This window comes from Drosophila mauritiana, chromosome 2R (genome assembly GCF_004382145.1).
Source record: "Drosophila mauritiana strain mau12 chromosome 2R, ASM438214v1, whole genome shotgun sequence".
In the NCBI taxonomy this organism is placed as follows: Eukaryota; Metazoa; Arthropoda; class Insecta; order Diptera; family Drosophilidae; genus Drosophila; species Drosophila mauritiana.
Genome location: NC_046668.1, coordinates 13,613,177 through 13,630,596, shown reverse-complemented (window position 1 = coordinate 13,630,596; position 17,420 = coordinate 13,613,177). Strand labels below are relative to the sequence as shown.

At 43.3% G+C, this 17,420-nt stretch overlaps 1 protein-coding gene and 1 long non-coding RNA gene across 7 annotated transcripts; one reads left to right on the top strand and one right to left on the bottom strand.

The window, feature by feature from the left end:
* Nucleotides 1–874: 874 nt before the first annotated feature.
* On the top strand, nt 875–17,335 carry LOC117138654. 3 transcript variants are annotated; one of them, XM_033300883.1, is made up of 8 exons: nt 875–1,254; nt 5,884–6,549; nt 7,398–7,583; nt 7,652–8,514; nt 8,619–8,742; nt 9,850–10,098; nt 16,548–16,672; nt 16,739–17,335. In XM_033300883.1, exons 2-8 carry the CDS (start codon nt 5,895–5,897, stop codon nt 16,850–16,852), a joined length of 2,316 nt encoding a protein of 771 aa, XP_033156774.1. In that variant the 5' UTR covers nt 875–1,254; nt 5,884–5,894; the 3' UTR covers nt 16,853–17,335. The 3 variants fall into 3 exon arrangements, with proteins under 3 accessions (XP_033156774.1, XP_033156775.1, XP_033156773.1); XM_033300884.1 differs by having other exon boundaries at nt 5,881–6,549; nt 8,622–8,742; XM_033300882.1 differs by having other exon boundaries at nt 5,881–6,549.
* On the bottom strand, nt 10,283–13,993 carry LOC117138657. 4 transcript variants are annotated; one of them, XR_004459214.1, is made up of 6 exons: nt 13,902–13,993; nt 13,585–13,846; nt 13,417–13,532; nt 13,338–13,366; nt 13,221–13,287; nt 10,283–10,863 (listed from the first exon to the last, which is right to left on the bottom strand). It is a non-coding gene; the product is annotated as an uncharacterized LOC117138657 (long non-coding RNA). The 4 variants fall into 4 exon arrangements; XR_004459215.1 differs by having other exon boundaries at nt 13,221–13,278; XR_004459216.1 differs by having other exon boundaries at nt 13,417–13,523.
* Nucleotides 17,336–17,420: the final 85 nt, after the last annotated feature.

Here is a 17,420-nt window from a genome sequence, read left to right as displayed (position 1 = left end):
AAACAATTACTCTGGAACTATGGCTAATTGATTCCTTTCATAGATAAAGTATTTCATTTATATATTTGTATTTTTAAATTAAATTTTATAAATGAAATAAATTTATAGTATTCAATAAAAGAACATAATTAAATTTTTCAAATTCATATTTTACTTACTGCTTTAAATATAAACAACATTTTCTAAGAAAATATATTACCTAAATGTCCTGTATTTAAGTATAACGATATTTATGGGATTTATATTTACATAAGTATGGTTTCATTTTTTAAGTCCAACATACCTATTTTTAAATTTAAAAACACCATCACTAAGGTTTGGCGATTTTCCTATTATTTTCCTATTAATTTACATGTCTCTCTCTTTCTCTCACGCACACATTCGCACAGCAGCCGGCAGCGCTTTGCACAGTGGTACTAAATATTACAAATTGCAAAAGAAATTTGAGTTGTATTTAGTTACAGTGGGCCAGATAAGTACGATTTATGTGTCAACTATATTTTTTGCAAATCTTTAAGATATTTAAATTGTTATGATTTTAAGTTATTCGTAAATTAACACTTTTGTTCATACATACAACTTGAACAGGTTTAAATAATTTATTGCAAATCAAACAAAAAACTTTACAAATTTCATAAAATATAAAAAAAAATTTTAAACTTTATAGTTAAATTTTACATTTTAAATTGATAAATTTGCAACTAAAGGAATTTCTAAAAATAAGCGATTTTATCTGCAAACTAATCCAGAAATGCCACATAGCATTTCTTCTGTCCCACCGTGCGGCGCTTTGCATGAGTATGGGTGTAAGACTGTTGGCTCTTTTCTTACCTAAATGAGAACTTTGGTTTTCAAAATTCAGTCGGCATTCGACCATCAGATGGAGCGCACGTCTCTGGTCCTCAGTAAAAAAAGTAGCAAGTGAAAACTAGTGCTGTGTCCAGTTTCGTAGTTCCAGAACAGAGAACAGGAACGAAAATCGTGGAAATGTAAATAAGTGCAGACTGAAAGTCTTGAAATTCGAAAGCTCAGCGATAAGTGTGGACAACAGTGCGATCACCGGTCGGCAACTTTTCATTTTTTCGTTTTGTGCTGAAAATGTTTTTATTTTTTTCGGTTTTCCAAGCTTGATTTCTTGTAATACCTAAAAGTGTCATATGTACTCTCCGCATGTTGGCTGCTAATTTATTGGCAAACAAACACGTCTAAGTGCGAAATAGATTTCCAAAACAAAAACGAGGCATTGTTAAAAAGGTGAGTTCATAGTTAGGACTCAGCTTTGCAAAGTTCGGAGCAGCCTTGTGAAAGGAAATCATCGCTCCAGACGCTCCAGCTATCATCTGGATATTTTGTTTCATTTTCATTTACCCCAGACGCAGCAGACAAATTTTTCCACGTACCATTTGCCCATCTCAGACAATAACAAAATTCTTGCATAGTTGTCAACAAAAGGCGATCGAAAGACTCAATAACAGCTCGGATTTCATGTGAGCCGATATTTGTTTTTATTTGCGGTTTGCTGAGTCTCGCAGCTCGCAGCTTGCAGCTTCATTCTCATCCTTAGAATCAGATACAGAATCAGAATCAGAATAAGAATCAGATTCCGATACTGAATCGGAAGATGAGTGGCACAAAGTCAACAACTCGTAGCATAAGCAAATTACTTGGAGCGCGCGCGCTTTTTTACCGGCCATCCTGCAGATTTCCTGTTTACTTTTTGACATTTCTGGCGAATGCTAATGGACCGTCGAGCGATTCTTCTAAGCGAATCAACTACAAACAGATTCGAGTGTCAAGAGGCGTTTCTTTTTTTTTTTTTTTTGCGGCCCACACTGCGTATGTGCAACGCGTGGCATTCGAGCGCTGGCAAAACAAACATTTAGCAGTCACAGCCTACGGATCTCGGTGGTCAGTGAGTGTCTATACGTCTGTGTTTATCGGACGAGCCTCCGCCCAGGGCAACAAAAACAATGGCACACCGGAAAAAATAACAGACTCGATATGACGAGCAGACGCATACGTATGTACGTATATGTATGCATAGTCTTCAGAAGGCTGTCTGAATATTAGTTGCTATACATTTGAATCTTTTCAATGGATGCCTTGATACGAGAATCGAATTTTAAATATTTTCTTAGGGAGATCATTTTTCTGAGTTAACTTTTCAGTATGTTATTTCTTCCTGTGCAGGCAGTCCAGCTGTCTGCTCTTGCGATGCTGCTGCTTCTGCTGCTGATGATACAGCCACTGTCGGTTTGATTTGATTTGTTTGTTGGCTTATGTATATTTATTGAAAATTTACTGCTTGCATAACAAACAACGAGGCTGCTGCTGCTGCTTCTGCTGCTGTCATATGCAAATTCCCAAGTGGGCGGAGGTGCTGGTGGGGGGCGGGGCCGCTGTCCAAGTGTCATTAATCTCGCGCCAAAACGGAGACGCACAGTTTACTTTGGCTGATGAGTTTGCCGAAAGGAATTTCCTGTTGTTGCCAAATGACAAACTGTTTCCTTAGAAGACCCTCCTCCTCCTCCGTGACCCGTCCTGTTCCGCTCTTCCATCATCATCGATTTCGATTTGGCCCGTTTGTTACTTATGAAACCGAATACGTTGACCCTTTTTTTCAAAGCGTTTTGAGCCACACACCGCAGCACAGACAGTTATGCAGTTGGGCGACCCACAGGGTTCCGCAGAACGGACCGCGCTAAAAATAGCTTTTGGAGCCGGGGGTCTGGCATTCGCGATCGCTATTGCGCAATCGGCCTGAATGGAGCTTAAAGTCAATCGGTGACTGGATTGCGAGTCCCGGCGAACGTGGCGCGAGAACTAAGCCACACGCAAAGAAATCGGCTATAATACCAGTTAGTTACTTTCGCATGAAGAGATTGAATAGAGTTTGACCCTAACTCATCGAAACTAAATAGTCGCAAAACTAGCTCATCCCATTCTGCAAAAGTGAAAGTTCGTTAGGTTTTGATGCCTGATATATTAAATTACCAAACTTAAACACGACTAGTAAGATTTTTCCTTGAGACACATTGATTTCTTCCTGTGCACTCTCGATATCAATCTACAAAATTCTCAGGATGGGATCGCTTGTTTCCGCGTTCTGTTTGTTTGGCAACTGTATCTGTTTTTCTAAATCACTCTGGGCCGCCGTCTGGAGGATCGGTTTTCTGGGCCGGACAATGGCATGGCAGGCAGCACGTGCTTTTGGCATTGCCCGCCCTATAATATGATACGCAATGGGACTTTCTGGAAGCCGGGTTGCCCTGGGAGCGGCTTAATCTAATACGCAAAAGTAACTGAAGGCGTTGCAAGTGGGATATGGTGGCATACCTGAGAGAACCGCAGTGAAATTTAGCACCACATTTGATGCAAGTTTTTTGGCCAGCTTGCGGGGCTTGAGGTTGAAATTATGCACTTGTTGCTGAAGTGCAGCAGCAACAGCGCAGGATCAGCGCAGCAGAAGATGCAATTCAATACAAACGAAAATGCATACAACAACAAAATAAGACACAACAAAAACAACAAAAACACATTTTGCGAAAATCCAGAATAAATGCCCAAAAACATAAAAACAGGTCTCCAACGGTCAAACTGCATCTCCCGAAGAGGAAGGCATTCGCCATAGCTATATGGTATGGATATGGTATATATACATACATAAAGCTCCAGACTGTCTGTTTGGCAGTGCGAGTGTATTGGTGTACCCCTCCGGTGTGTGTGTGTGTGTGTGTGTGGACCCTGAGTTTGGCAATGCAGTTGCCGAGGAGAATGCATTTAGTGCCTTGTTGTTGCTGCGGCGCTCCTTGCATTTTTTCGCGCTGCTGCTCCTGTACTCTTGCTGCTGCCCCCTTTGTTATTTGTGGCTGTGCCCCAAAGACATTTCAGCGAGCCTCGAGGAATTCGAAGCATTTGGATACGAAAACTTTGGGTACAGTAAAGGCTGCTGGGTTCGCCGGCCAGCCAGTGGAATGTTATGTCCTTAGCGGATCATTCGCGATCGGTGCTGAAATCTGCGGCTCATTATCTAGGTATGGCCAGGTGGAATTAACACTTTCACCGCACTGACAGAAAAACATTGTCCTTATTAAGGGGAAACAAATAAAAATATAGTTTTTAACAAGCGCATAATCATTATTGAGACAGAAATTTACAGGTGTAAAAGTCATCTTTAAGATATTTTATCTTCGGGATCAGAGAAGTTCTTGTTTGATTTGGTTTTTAGATAAGGCAAATAAAATAAGCATATATTTAACATTAAACAGAAATTGGTCAAGATTTTCGGTATTTTTGCTCGGTGCACAGGAGGTAAAAAAGCTTGTACAAGTGGGCTAGTATTAGTCCGTTACATTTGTCGTAACCAAGTTATTTGCGTTACCGTCTGCAAAGGTTATAAAAACCCATTGACTGCCCGGGGTCTAAAAATAGCCTGGCTGCAGGAATGCAGCTCGAAGACGAAGACCGAGCTGCAGCTCCAACTGCAATGCAACTGCAGTGCCCAATCCGCAATCCCCAATCGCCACGGCAAGTGCGTGTGTTATTTGCCTTTTTTTCCATTTTTTTTTATTATTTTTTTCGCTGGGTCTGTGTGAGTGCAGACATCGTCTGGCGCGCCAACTGGACAGCCGGACAATGGACAACCGCCGGATGCGGAGACGTCGACGAAATTGCAGTCGTATGACCAGCCAGGCAACCGACCAACCAACCAACCGACCGCCATATAAAATGTCGCAACGCACGTTAACGCAATAATTTTTCGACCAGCAAACTGGGCAACCTGGCAACCAGGCAACCATGGTCGTGAACCCCAGACGCAGTAGGTCATTAATTGCCGGCGGGAAGCGGAGTGCTGCTGCTGCTGCTGCTACTGCTACTGTGCTGCATGTGCAACAGCAGCTGAGCTGAACTTTCGGTAATGGACTGCCAGTGGGCAACTCAGCTGAAGTGGGCTAATTGAATAGGGTAGCGTAGCCGCCTCAAGGACGTTCGCCGAGTTGGCCAAATTAGGATACTCCAGCCAAGTCACACTCCAGTCACGTTCAGTCTGTTCTTTTCCGTCTGCATATTGCACATGTTGTCTTGAGCACGTCCTTAAAGTCATGACGACGACGGCGATGGCGATGGCAGCCAAAATAAAACAAATGCCAAACTAGCGCGCCAAACTGCAAGTCACAAACAAGCAGCCAAACAAACAAACAAACAAACCGACAAACAAACAGACAGGCAGACAGGCAAAAAAAGGGGCTTGCGAAGGGGTAAGGATACACTTAAAAAAAAATTGTTGGCATTTTTGAAATGGTGCAAATGTGCTTTCGGAAATCATATGGTTAGGACTTCTCAGTTTTTACATATATATCTATTCAGATCGCTTTGTTTTCGATGGGCCTAAAAAATGAATAAATGTACTTTTAAGAACTTTTCGCTTATAACATCTCTGAGTGCACAAAGCCAGACAGACGGTGCATAATGCGCCAAACCTACAACACATCGGCGGCAGCAGCAACAGGTTCTTTATTTTTAGTAGTCGCATTTTGAAAACCGCCTGCTCAATGTCAACTCAGCGTTTGAGACTTAATTGTTGCCTCTTGGCCGTCGTTTTTGTGGAAAACATTCTTGGTGCTTGACTGTGGCAGCCACAGTTGCCGCCGGTTGCATCATGTATCTTGGCGTGCCACTCCACTCGATGCTCCATCCCCATCCCAATCCGCCATAGCCATATTCAGTGCCATCCCCACTGCTCGCTCGTTCACCATTCCAGCTGGAGTGGCAGTGTGCTCCGTCTAATTGAATGCAGCCTTTGCTACCTTTGCGTCCTCTTAACTGTTACCTGTTAACTCGAGTGCGTTTGCCAACCCTTTGCCTTTCGTCTATCCGCAGCAGTTGCCGTTGTCATGCCGCATCATCACCATCAGCATCAGCCGACGAGCAGCCAAAACAATTTGACATTTCTAAAATCGAATTACAAATTCAAGCGCAGAGCGATGTCGATGGCCATCCGCGCACTTCCTGCGACCACGACGCCAGCGGAAGCGCGTAGAGCACAACCAAGCCAAAACATCAACCAATTAGCGGCAACAATGTCAAAGACGTCAGCAGCAACACAATTGGCAAGAGCAACTAGCCGCGAATGTAGAACAATTCTAGGTTTATTTATAGTAAGCGCATGGAGCGCTTTGCAAGAGTTGGCCAATTGCTTACGCCAGGATGAAGATCGCTATGTTGGCCATGGCCGTGACGTCAATGCGTCGTCCGCTGCCTCTGATGAGGTGTCAATGGCACGTGAGCAACAACAACACCACAGCCAGCACCGCAAACACTCGGCCAGTTCTAGTCCCGCAAAAAGCATGCGCTGCACGAGAGCAAAAGCAGCATCAACTGGCACCGCAGCAGCATCAGCATCAACTGGCATCGCAGCAGCAACAGCAACACTGGGCGCAGCAGCAGCAGCAGCAGAAGGAGCAACTTCTGGCCATCATCAGTTGGGTGGACAGCCTTTGATGGCTCTGTTAATTGGATTGCTGCTACTGAATTTTCGCCTGGCGGCGGGTAAGTAGTTAGTTAGCTGCATGCCAGCCACTCGGCTGGTATCTTTCAGATACATCTGAATCTGTGAGACTCACTCGCGACGCCTGCATTCGGGTTTGCATATATTTTTCGCCATGATAAATGTGTCACATTATATTCAAATGTGACGCAATTTTTCACAGCCCTGCCGCTTGTTTGTTTATCCAGCAGATCCCAAAATCTGTTTGGCTCTGCCAAATCGATTTGATCACACAAGCGGCAGATCAAAATAATACAGAAACCAAATAAAAGGCAAAAACAAAAAAAAAAAGTGGGAAAATCCGCGCAAATTTGCTCAGCCCACATTAATATTTGCAAACTGCTCGCGCGATTTCGATTAGCAGCCGGCTCATCGCATTCCTGCTGAATCTTCAAAGTAAACAAATAAGTTTGTTTTGCTCAGTCAAATACCTGCACGTAATTTGACCATCGCGAAAGGGGAGCTTCAACTGTTTTCTTCCGGTTAGCCGAAGGAAATGCCATTTTCATTTTACACCACTCGAAAACATGGCCTTTTTATGGTTTTCATATGAACTAAAAGTTATCAAAATGCCAAGTCATATTTCATTTGAATGATATTTCATCATGCGATTTTGAATACTTATTCAAGTAGGTGAACCTCATGTTCACGACTTTAAATGCACTTTAGATTTTTTGAAATTATTCATTATATGTATATGGTTGCTTATATAAGTGTAAGAAAGTTCTTCTTACAAATCAAAAGTTACACAGTTCATTTTTATTATCTTTGACTAATGTTCATTATAAATTTTATATAAGTCAGCTGAAGAGATTTGTTTTATATTCTTTTTTAATTGGCAACCCTTAAGCTGGCACTTGTTGGCAGACGCACCTGGGCAGCGGGAAGTGCGGACAGGTCTTCTCCACGGACATTTCGAGGTCGGAGTGCTGCGGCGCCAGCCAGAGCTTCTCCTACACGGATCGCGAGCTGAGCAGCGTGGAGTACTTCTTTGCCACGGCCATTGGTGGCGGCGTGGAGTGCTCGCCCTGCATGGGTGAGTTAAACATAGGGGTGGGGTTAGTAGTAATCCGAACTTATTTGGGAGTTTACCACATTTTCCAGAGAGCTGCAAGGGCTTTAAGTGCGGCCCGAACAAGAAGTGCGTGAAGCGCAAGGGTCGGCCCAAGTGCGTTTGTGCACCCGAGTGCGGAGCTGCCCTGCGACGCAGGACACACCAGCAGGAGCAGGAGCTGGAGCAGGAGCGGGAGGAGGAGCAGCAGGAGATGAAGCCTCCCCGCGAGTCCCGTAGTCTAAGTAGCGAAAATACCAACTTCAATTTAGGTTTAGACGGCGGCCAACGCCAACGTGCTGATAACCAAAGAAAGCTGCAGCCTCGCGAGTCGAAGCATCGCAGACTTTTGATCATAGACAGCAGCAGCAGGAGCAGCAGCAATTCGCCAGATCAGCCCACAAGTGGCAGACGCGGCCGGGTGGAGATGACGGGCTATGAGAGGCGCAGACACAGAAACAGCCATGGCAAACACTTAACAAGATCAATGACGACAGGAGCCAATGACTCGTTCCCGGCAGACAAGACGCCTGCGCAGTCGCCTGCCGCAGACTCAATCTTGGCTCAGTCTAGACTTGCCAACTTGGCAAATGCTAATGAACCCGCCAACGACATTAATAGACAGTCGTCGACTCGAGTCAGACATCAGCATGTCAGACGCGTCGAGCATGCTCCAAATCCAGACAATGGGCTAAGGAAAAGGCAGCATAAGCAGCAGCAGCATCAGCATCAGCACCAGGATCGAATGGATACAGAAGCCCAGTCAGCGAATACGACTGTGTCTGGGTCTGGGTCTGGGTCCGGGACATCGAATCATCGTCTAATCTCTCAGTTGCAACACGGAAGTGAAACGGCTGCGTCATCGGACCTCGCTAATACCCATGACTTGGCTCATTTGGGCGGAATCTACGCGCCGGTAAGTACACATCCATGTGCCGCCACTGACCATTGCCTACTCCTCGGGGCTCAGTCGGCTAGATCGGATGCTTCCATTCCTAACCAACCATCGACACCCAACAGCAGCATTCGAATCCGGTTTGCGGCACCGACGGACGCACCTACAACACCGAGTGCCAGCTGCGCAAGCGCGCCTGCCGCACCAACAACGCCCAACTGGAGGTCGCCTATCGGGGCCACTGCAAGAGTGAGTGCGCCAATACCATTTACCATAGAACATATAAGCCATATCCAGTGCACTGGAGGAAAATCCTACCTACCAACTAAGGAATCTTGCCCTAGAATCAGGAACTATTATATTTTTAGCAGAGCTTTTTTGAAACTTGTTTTATGTTTATTTAGTGAATTTCTGTGTTTTTTGGACCCAATACTTTTTCGAGTGTAGGTGGACCGGGTTGCTCGCGTGCCAAAACGCAGCAGCGCCACAATTAGATTAGATGACAAATTATTGCACATTTCAATTACGGCCAACAACTTGTCGCCAGTGGTGAAATCAACTGGCCAAGCAGCCAACCACCACCAGCCAGACTGAAGCCAGAAATGTTGTGTAATAATTTAATGATACAGGAAGCACTCGCAAACATGCTCAAATGATCAATAAAAACGGCGCACAAGAACGATGAGCCAGGAACCCAAAGAACTCGTTGGATTAGCCGCAAGCGCACGACATTCTGCAGCAAGCGGCCAGTGCAGCTAGCAGCAAGCAACTTGCAACACGAGTTGCAGCAGCAGCAGCAACAACAGCCATTCCAGCAATCTAACGCTGGCGCGTGCCAATATATCCATTGGAATTTCCAATCGCCAATTCCGATGGCGATCTGCGGCGACCACTCATTCGCATTCAATTGCCGGCAGAGAAATGATTGCAATATTTCGCGAGTGTCACAGTTGGCGCCAAGGCGTTTCGCCGCATGTCCCCCTGATAAATTTCGACAGTTTATTGCCGGCCATATAAGCGCATATGTATATCCGAGAGAAACATCCGACTGGCCGGCGAGTGGGATGTGCGGGTACGGGCTGCTAATCATAGACATTGGCCAACTACTTATTTATAGGCCCAATCAGCGCCCATGTGCGAACGGTATTCGCTAATGCCAAGAACATAGTTGCAGGTGCAACATATAGGGATGATTAATTGACATGTTATTTTGGGAGGATTCAAGTGGGGAATTCTTATTCAACAATGGTTAAAAGAGCGTCTTAGTTTACATTACATACTTTATTTTACAAAATAAAGAGAAATATGAATAACATAACATAACATTCTTCTTTCCTTATTCATCCTATCCCCCAGACAGCTGCAGCGGAGTCCAGTGCTTGAACGGGTTGACCTGCGTGGAGGATCAGTATCTGATGCCCCACTGTATCGCCTGCCGGATCGAGTGTCCCTGGGACAACGTGGATGTGGACTCCAGTGGCTACGACGAGCGACAGGCGGTGTGCGGCGTGGATGGGAAGACGTACAGGAGCGCCTGTGATATAAATCGAATGATTTGCAAAATTGGACGTTCCATCGCTGTGGCATATCCGGGTCCCTGTCGAGGTATGTATTTTGGCTGCAGTCTGCGGGAATCAATCAAACTAATTGGTATGGAAAGCCTAGTTACAGTAGGTAAATGCAAAATGTTGCCGCTGCTGCTGCTGCAACTGCTGCTGGGTAGCGGCAGTGCGATTTTAACAACAATCAACAAAGAACCGCAATTTTGCATTTGATTGACTCGACTGAGGTTTCCACAGCCAGCCCAAGTCGAGTTCAGTTAAGGCGAATCGAATGGAATGGAATCGCATCGAATCAAATCGCGTCGCAGCCACAAGTGGTTGTTGCCGTCTGCAGCTTGGCCATATCAAGTTGCCGGCTCTCTCGGTGTTTGACTGAAATTGCTACATTTGCTTATACGGCTCCATGATTGCCAGCAATTTGATTAGCCCGTCAGCTCTGGCCTGGGTTGGCCTGGGTTGGCCTGGGTTGGCTTGGTCTGATCTGGTCTGGTCTGCTCCACTTTGACTATGAGCTCGAGTACGGGTGCAGGCGCATCCACAATTACTGCGAACACTCGCGTCGTCGGCATCATTCATGCTTATTAATTTTGCGGTTGCCATCCGATTGATCGACTCCGATTTCCAATTAATTATAATGCCTCAAGTCGGCCCACGACAGAAAATGCACCGGGGAAAATGCATTTGTTGCCCATCGATGATCGTTGGTATTGATTCTTTATGCAGTCCGCGTTCATAAATATAAGCTAAATCATTTGATATTAATGGTGTTCAAAGTTGGGGTACAAAAGAATTTTTATACAGCCAATTGCTAGGGAATATATATATGAAAAATTATTATTAAATGTGTTTCCAACATCACTTTCATCCGACGTATCATAGTGTTCAATATTGGGTTGACTTAACGAATTTAAAAAAAGACTTTCGAACGAAAAATATGTACATCGAGCATGGAAAGCTTAAAAAACGTATGAATAAAAAATGCAACTAATAAAATCTAAAAATTATTCAAAACATGATCCGCATAAAATTATTCGTCATTAATTTATCATAAATTGTACCCTAATTCAACTAGGAAATTAATAGTTAATAGTGCAATTCATCCATTTGCAAGTAATCATTATGATCAGATATTTGTGCGTTTCGTACAACATTTATCAAAATTATTCTGGTACATGCATTTAAATTTTGAGTTTCTCAAGTTTTATGCTAGAAAAAAAGCGAAGATTAGTGGATTTGTATATATTAAATTGATTGAAACGATTCTATTTTATACCAAAATCCACGAACAAGGCAAATTTCCCTAGAAAACCGATTTAAATTTGAATAAACACTAGGAAATTTGCTAATAAAGCAAGACGTTTGAAGAGCTAAGCATCAGGTGTAACTGTTCCAATCAGAAATTTGCATGCTCACTATTTTTCCACTTCGTTTAAATTTCGTACAACGTTTCGTACAACATTTTTAAAAATTATTCTGGTACACGTATTTAAATTTTAAGATCCTTAAGTTGAAGCTAGAAAAGGCGAAGATTAGTGGAATTGTACACATTAAATTGATTAAAACGTTTCTACTTTATACCAAAATTCACGAACAAACCAAATTTCTCTAGAAATCAGATTTAAATTTGAATGAACACAGACATTTGCTTATAAAACAAGACGAAGAGACAAGCATCCTGCCCGAAAAGGATACAATTAATTAGTGGGAAAACCATAAAAATATTAAAAACACGAAAAATTAATAAAAAAAAAAAATCCATCAGGTGTAACTGCTCCAATCAGAAATTTGCATGCTACCTATTAATCCACTTCGTTAAAATACCGTTGGATCGACCAGCTATCTGTGCGTTTCGTACAACATTTTTAAAAATTATTCTGATACACGCATTTGAATTTTGAAAGCTAGAAAAAGCGAAGATTAGTGGAATTGTACATATTAAATTGATTGAAACGCTTCTATTTTATACCAAAATCCACGAACAAATCAAATTTCCCCTAGAAATCAGATTTAAATTTGAATGAACACTAGGAAATATGCTTATTAAGCAAGACGAAGAGATAAGCATCCTGCTCGAAAAGAATACAATTAAATAGTGGGAAAACTATAAAAATATTAAAATCACAAAAAATTATTAAAAAAAAAAAAACTGTCAGGTGGTACTACTCCAATCAGAAATTTGCATCCTCACTATTAGTCCACTTCGTTAAAATACCGTAGTTTCGACCAGATTTAAATTTAAATGAACACTTAAAAATTCGTTAATAAAGCAAGACGTTTGAAGAGATTAGCATCCTGCCCGAAAAGGAAACAATTAAATTGTGTGTCCTCACAGAAGCAAACTATAAAAAATATTAAAATCACGAAAAATTAATAAAAAAAAAAACGATCAGGTGTTACTATTCCAATCAGAAATTTGCATGCTCACTATTTCGTTAAAATACCGCCACATCGACCAGAGTTTTTCTCCAGTGTGGCAATCAGTGCTTCTGAAAGGCGTGGTGGTGGGCGTTCCGCAGTCGCACCAAATCCGGAGACGAACGCGAGAACCTCGGACCGCACCGGATAGGAGCGACGGAGGCGGAGACGGACCGACTGAACTAGTTTAGTGTGCCATGGGGGCCGAAGACAAAAGAGGGCTGCCGTGCTGCAATTGCCTGTTAATTGCTGTGTTTTTGCCGCAAATTACAGCTTGTAGTTAATACGAAAACAAAAGCTGTCAATCCAGCGGCACCAGCTGCCGTTGACAAAAATTCGCTCCCTCCGGTCATTTTGCTCGGCATTATTATTTATCAATAATGTTGCCTTAGTCGTCCTCAATTTTCTTAATTAGGTGTTGGGGTCGCTGCACTCCATTTCCTACTTCAATTATCCTTTCACTACGGTACCTTCAATTTCGTACACATTCCACAGCAAACTACTTCGGCTAAAGTGCCTTCATCCTTTGATTCCTAATCGTTGGGGAGGACTTAGCCTAATAATCAATCTTATAACTTTACCTAGGTTGTACATTTCATTGCACCTTTATGATCCTCATCGATATCGCGATTCATCCCTTCGAATTCTAATCAATTTAATAACTTTACCATTTGTTGCACATTGCATTGGACTTTGATTCCTAATCGCTTGGGTGGAATTTTAGTTTAATAAACAATTGTATACATTCACCTATTTGTTGCCCATTTCATTGCACCTTGATGATCCTCTTCATTTTCGCGATTCATCACTTCGATTCCTAATCGTTTGGGTGTTTAGTTAGTTTAATAAACAATTGTATAACTTCACCTATTTTGCACACTTCCATCCTTCGATTCCTGATCGTTTGGGTGTAATTTTAGTTTAATAAACAATTGTATAACTTCACCTATTTGTTGCACATTTCATTGCACCTTTATGATCCTCATCGTTATCGCGATTCATCCATTCGATTTCTAATCGTTTTGGTGCACATTTCATTGGACTTTGATGATCCTATGATATCTAATCGCTTTGGTGGAATTTTAGTTAAATATGCAATTGTATATAACTTCACCTATTTGTTTCACATTTCATGGCACCTTGATGATCCTCTTCATTCTCGCGATTCATCACTTCGATTTCTAATCGTTTTGGTGGACTTTTTTTTTTTTTTTTTTTTTTTTTGTCGCACATTTCATTGCACCTTGATTATTGCTATTTATCCCTTCGATTCCTAATCGTTTGGGTGGACTTCGTTCAATGGATCTTAATGATCCCCCAACATCGCGGACGGGAAGGTCAATGAACCCGCGGAGAACAACTTCATTCGCCAACTCCTTTTGATATCGCCATATACATACATTCTTATACTATTTTATTAATCATTCTGACCTTTAATGTACTCCAGTTTTTCGGAAATATCTGGATTTAAAATTTTTTATGGATTTTCGTTTCATGCGAAATTTTGATGAACAAATTTGTCCAAAAATACACCAGTGAAAATCTTTTTAATGTGTGTTCACAGCTCAAAGAATAGAAAGGGAATGAACTCTTCTTTACAAAGTCTTATAAATCTGTGAAGCTGTTGAATTTTGTATCATAGCCGCCTGAGGTAACTTCTAAATTTTACATATGAGTGTTCCTTACAATAGCATACATCCATTGACCGATCGCCTGTCTATCTTTTTCAATTGCTTGCAACGGTAGCCCGTTCCTAAACAAAGATCATTAGCCACCATTCACTCTTGCTTTTAGCTCAGTCCCCCATCAGCAATCGTATCTCAAAGGCCAAAGACAAGTGTGCGTGAGTTCCTGCAGTTTGTTGATCTTGGATCCCCATGCCCATACCCATCCCCACCACCATCCCGTCCAAGTCCCTCTGGTGATGAGCCTGCTCCTTCCGCTTCCCTGGGTTCCTTCCTGCTGCTTAATGTGCGTCTGGTACTCGTTATGTTCCGTGGATCGTCCGCCGATAAGATAGTGCTAGCGTGCGCGTGAGTTGGTTCCTGAGCTTTTTATCTTCATGGTTAGTAAGTTTATGGTTCTCGGGCATTTGTTTGTTTGTCTGCTTTCACATAAATATTTTCAGTCGCGATCCGGGCTCAGGCTCGAAAGTATTCTGGCTATGATGGAGGGGCTTATGGAAAGGGGGGCCAAAGAGAGAGAGAGAGAGAGACCCCGTGGCACAAGCCACGAAAAGTTGCCGTTGGCCCCAAGAAATATGACTACACGTACAAACCATTAAAACGCCATTTTCGCAACGTTCTGCGGCGACGCAGGTTCTGTGATTGCAGCTCTCGAGGAGTGGGGATTGCGGCGGGTTGCCCATGTCCCGAGTGATATGAAGTCCGGTCTGGGGTCTCCGGCTGTCCCACTGTCCACGTCGTCGCGACGTCACTTTTGTCTGGTGTAGCGTCTGGGCCTTCTTCCTCCCTGGCCCGGCTGTAGTTTACGATCGTATTAAAATCACCTTAAACAACACGCAATGCCAAAATGGCCCAATGGCCAATGGCCAGTCCACCCGGCTTGGCCTGGCCTGGCCTGGTCTGAATGGGAACACGCATATACCACGGCCAGACCAGACGCATGACCCACGACGCATCCCATCGCAGACCGGACCAGACAAGACCAGGCCAGACCAGACCAACAGAGCCCAGCCCATTCCATTTGAGCCCATCCAATATGATCCCATCCCATTATAAACCATACAATGTTGCAATAAGTTCCGCCAACGGCCGCCGGCGTTGATTAAACCACGTCGACATAACAAATTATAGTTGGCTCGCCTTGTGACGGCATTATCAGCCATAACCAGCGGCGCAGCTCCCGCTCTGGAGGCCACTGCCACATCCATCACAATCAACAAGTGCGGGGCAGCACAGCGTACCACAGCACAGCAGTGTGGAGCAGTGGACCTCGTGCAAAGGACGTATCTGCCTAAAGCTAAATTGGCAGTTGAAATTAATAAACTTTAACTGTTACGAATTGCTAGACGGCGGACTTTCACGCACCGTCACCCGCGGATGCAACTCCAGATGCAGATGCAGATGCAGTTCCAGACACCCAGACAGAGACAACCCAGACGACTCCCTTTGCCTTTTGCTGCTCCGCCTCCATAGCAATTGCGATCGACAATGCCCGGGGGCTCTGTGCAACATAGTTGCCAAGTCGCAGATCATGTTGACGATAAACACATATATTTTTCCCGGCGTTTGCGGCTGCGCGCCGCTTGGCTGCTTTATAGCTCGACTGGCTAAATGGCTAACTGCCCATTTGGCCGACTCCCCGGCAGTCGCACCAGTCGGATGTTGGCCCGGTCCGAAGATGCTACCCGTCTTGCGCATTGCTGAAATGGAATGGGAAATGGGTATGGGTTTGTGCATGCGGATGGGTATGGATATGGAAATGGCAATGGAGTGAGGTGAAGGGACGTGGTGCACAGCAAAAAAATGTGATACGTTCATTTCATACCTTTATTTATTATCAACAAATATAAAAAGGATGAATTTTACAAGAATATTTACTATAAATATAAAATAATAAAAAAAATGTGGTTCTGTATCTTCCGTTTATAATTTTCAGATCTACAATATTCTCTTTGTGCAGTTTAGTATCTCATTATAATGCGTGGTGAGAACTATGCGTCAGCTTAGAAAATTGCATTTAAGACAGACTGAGAAACGACAAAATCTTTAGTTATGCATATGCATTCTATCCTATCCACTTAAGCAAACCCTAAATTGAACTTCAGTCAATATTTTATTAATCTCGACCAGACTACTACATATAGTATCTTCATGACCTAATGAGCCATCGAATGCACCATTTGTATATGGCCCTTAAAAGTTGAAAGTTTACTCCAAAATGGCCAGGCACTTCTGCCGTAATCACAGAAGCACCTGCCCAGGTTCTCATGGCGGCCAGGACATGCATTTCAGTGTGCAGGAGCCATTAAACCGAAATTGCCAGACATAAAGCTGAAACTTAACCGCAGGCAGCCGTCATTAATGCGCTCGCATCATAAACTTTATATTGCAGCCGGCCGCGTGAGCTGTGCGGACATCAAGTGTGGGCCAAAGGATAACTGCCTGGTGGATCTGCAGACGCGCCAGCCGAGATGCGTGACCTGTCGCTACAAGTGTCCGCGGAAGCAGCAGCGACCGGTGTGTACAGATTTTGTGTAGATACAACATTTCATTTATTATTATGAATAAATTTTTTAATATTAGGTACACAAAATATGCGGCTACAACAACCAGACATACAACTCGTGGTGTGAGATGCACAAACACTCCTGCGAATCCCGCTACTTCATCGGCGTCAAGTCCCAGGGTAGCTGCTAGGAGATCGGATACATCTCTCGACCACATCGGCCTAGGGCTTCATGTAGCGTGTTCTTCCGTAGCTCCAACATCCAAAGATTCTCGTTGTGCGTTTTCGTGTTGTAATCGGTGGATGGGCCTGGGGCTGTTGCCCAACCCAACCGAGCTTACACTACATATTATCCGATACACTTAACATACAGGCAAAGTATTATCAACCATACAACATTACGTATTGCAGCAAATCTTATCCAGCATGTATCGCAAGAGAAACCACATATCTTAAGAGGCTTTTGTATTTAACATTAACATTAGGCTACACGGTAATTAATTTAAACGATCGGTTTGTATGCCCATTAGGCTCGCAATTAGTTTAGACCAACGTGTGCGAAGTCGTATTTATTTAACATTACCTTCCCCTATTCTTTTTGTTTATAAGCGAAGCTAAATTAATTAATTGACTGATAGCTTAACCTTATAGCAAGATTTTTTAATTAATATATACAGAGGTGGTCAAAAGTATTTACACAACGAGCTTTTTTTTCAATTGTCATCTAATTGAAAAAAAAGCTCGTTGTGTAAATACTTT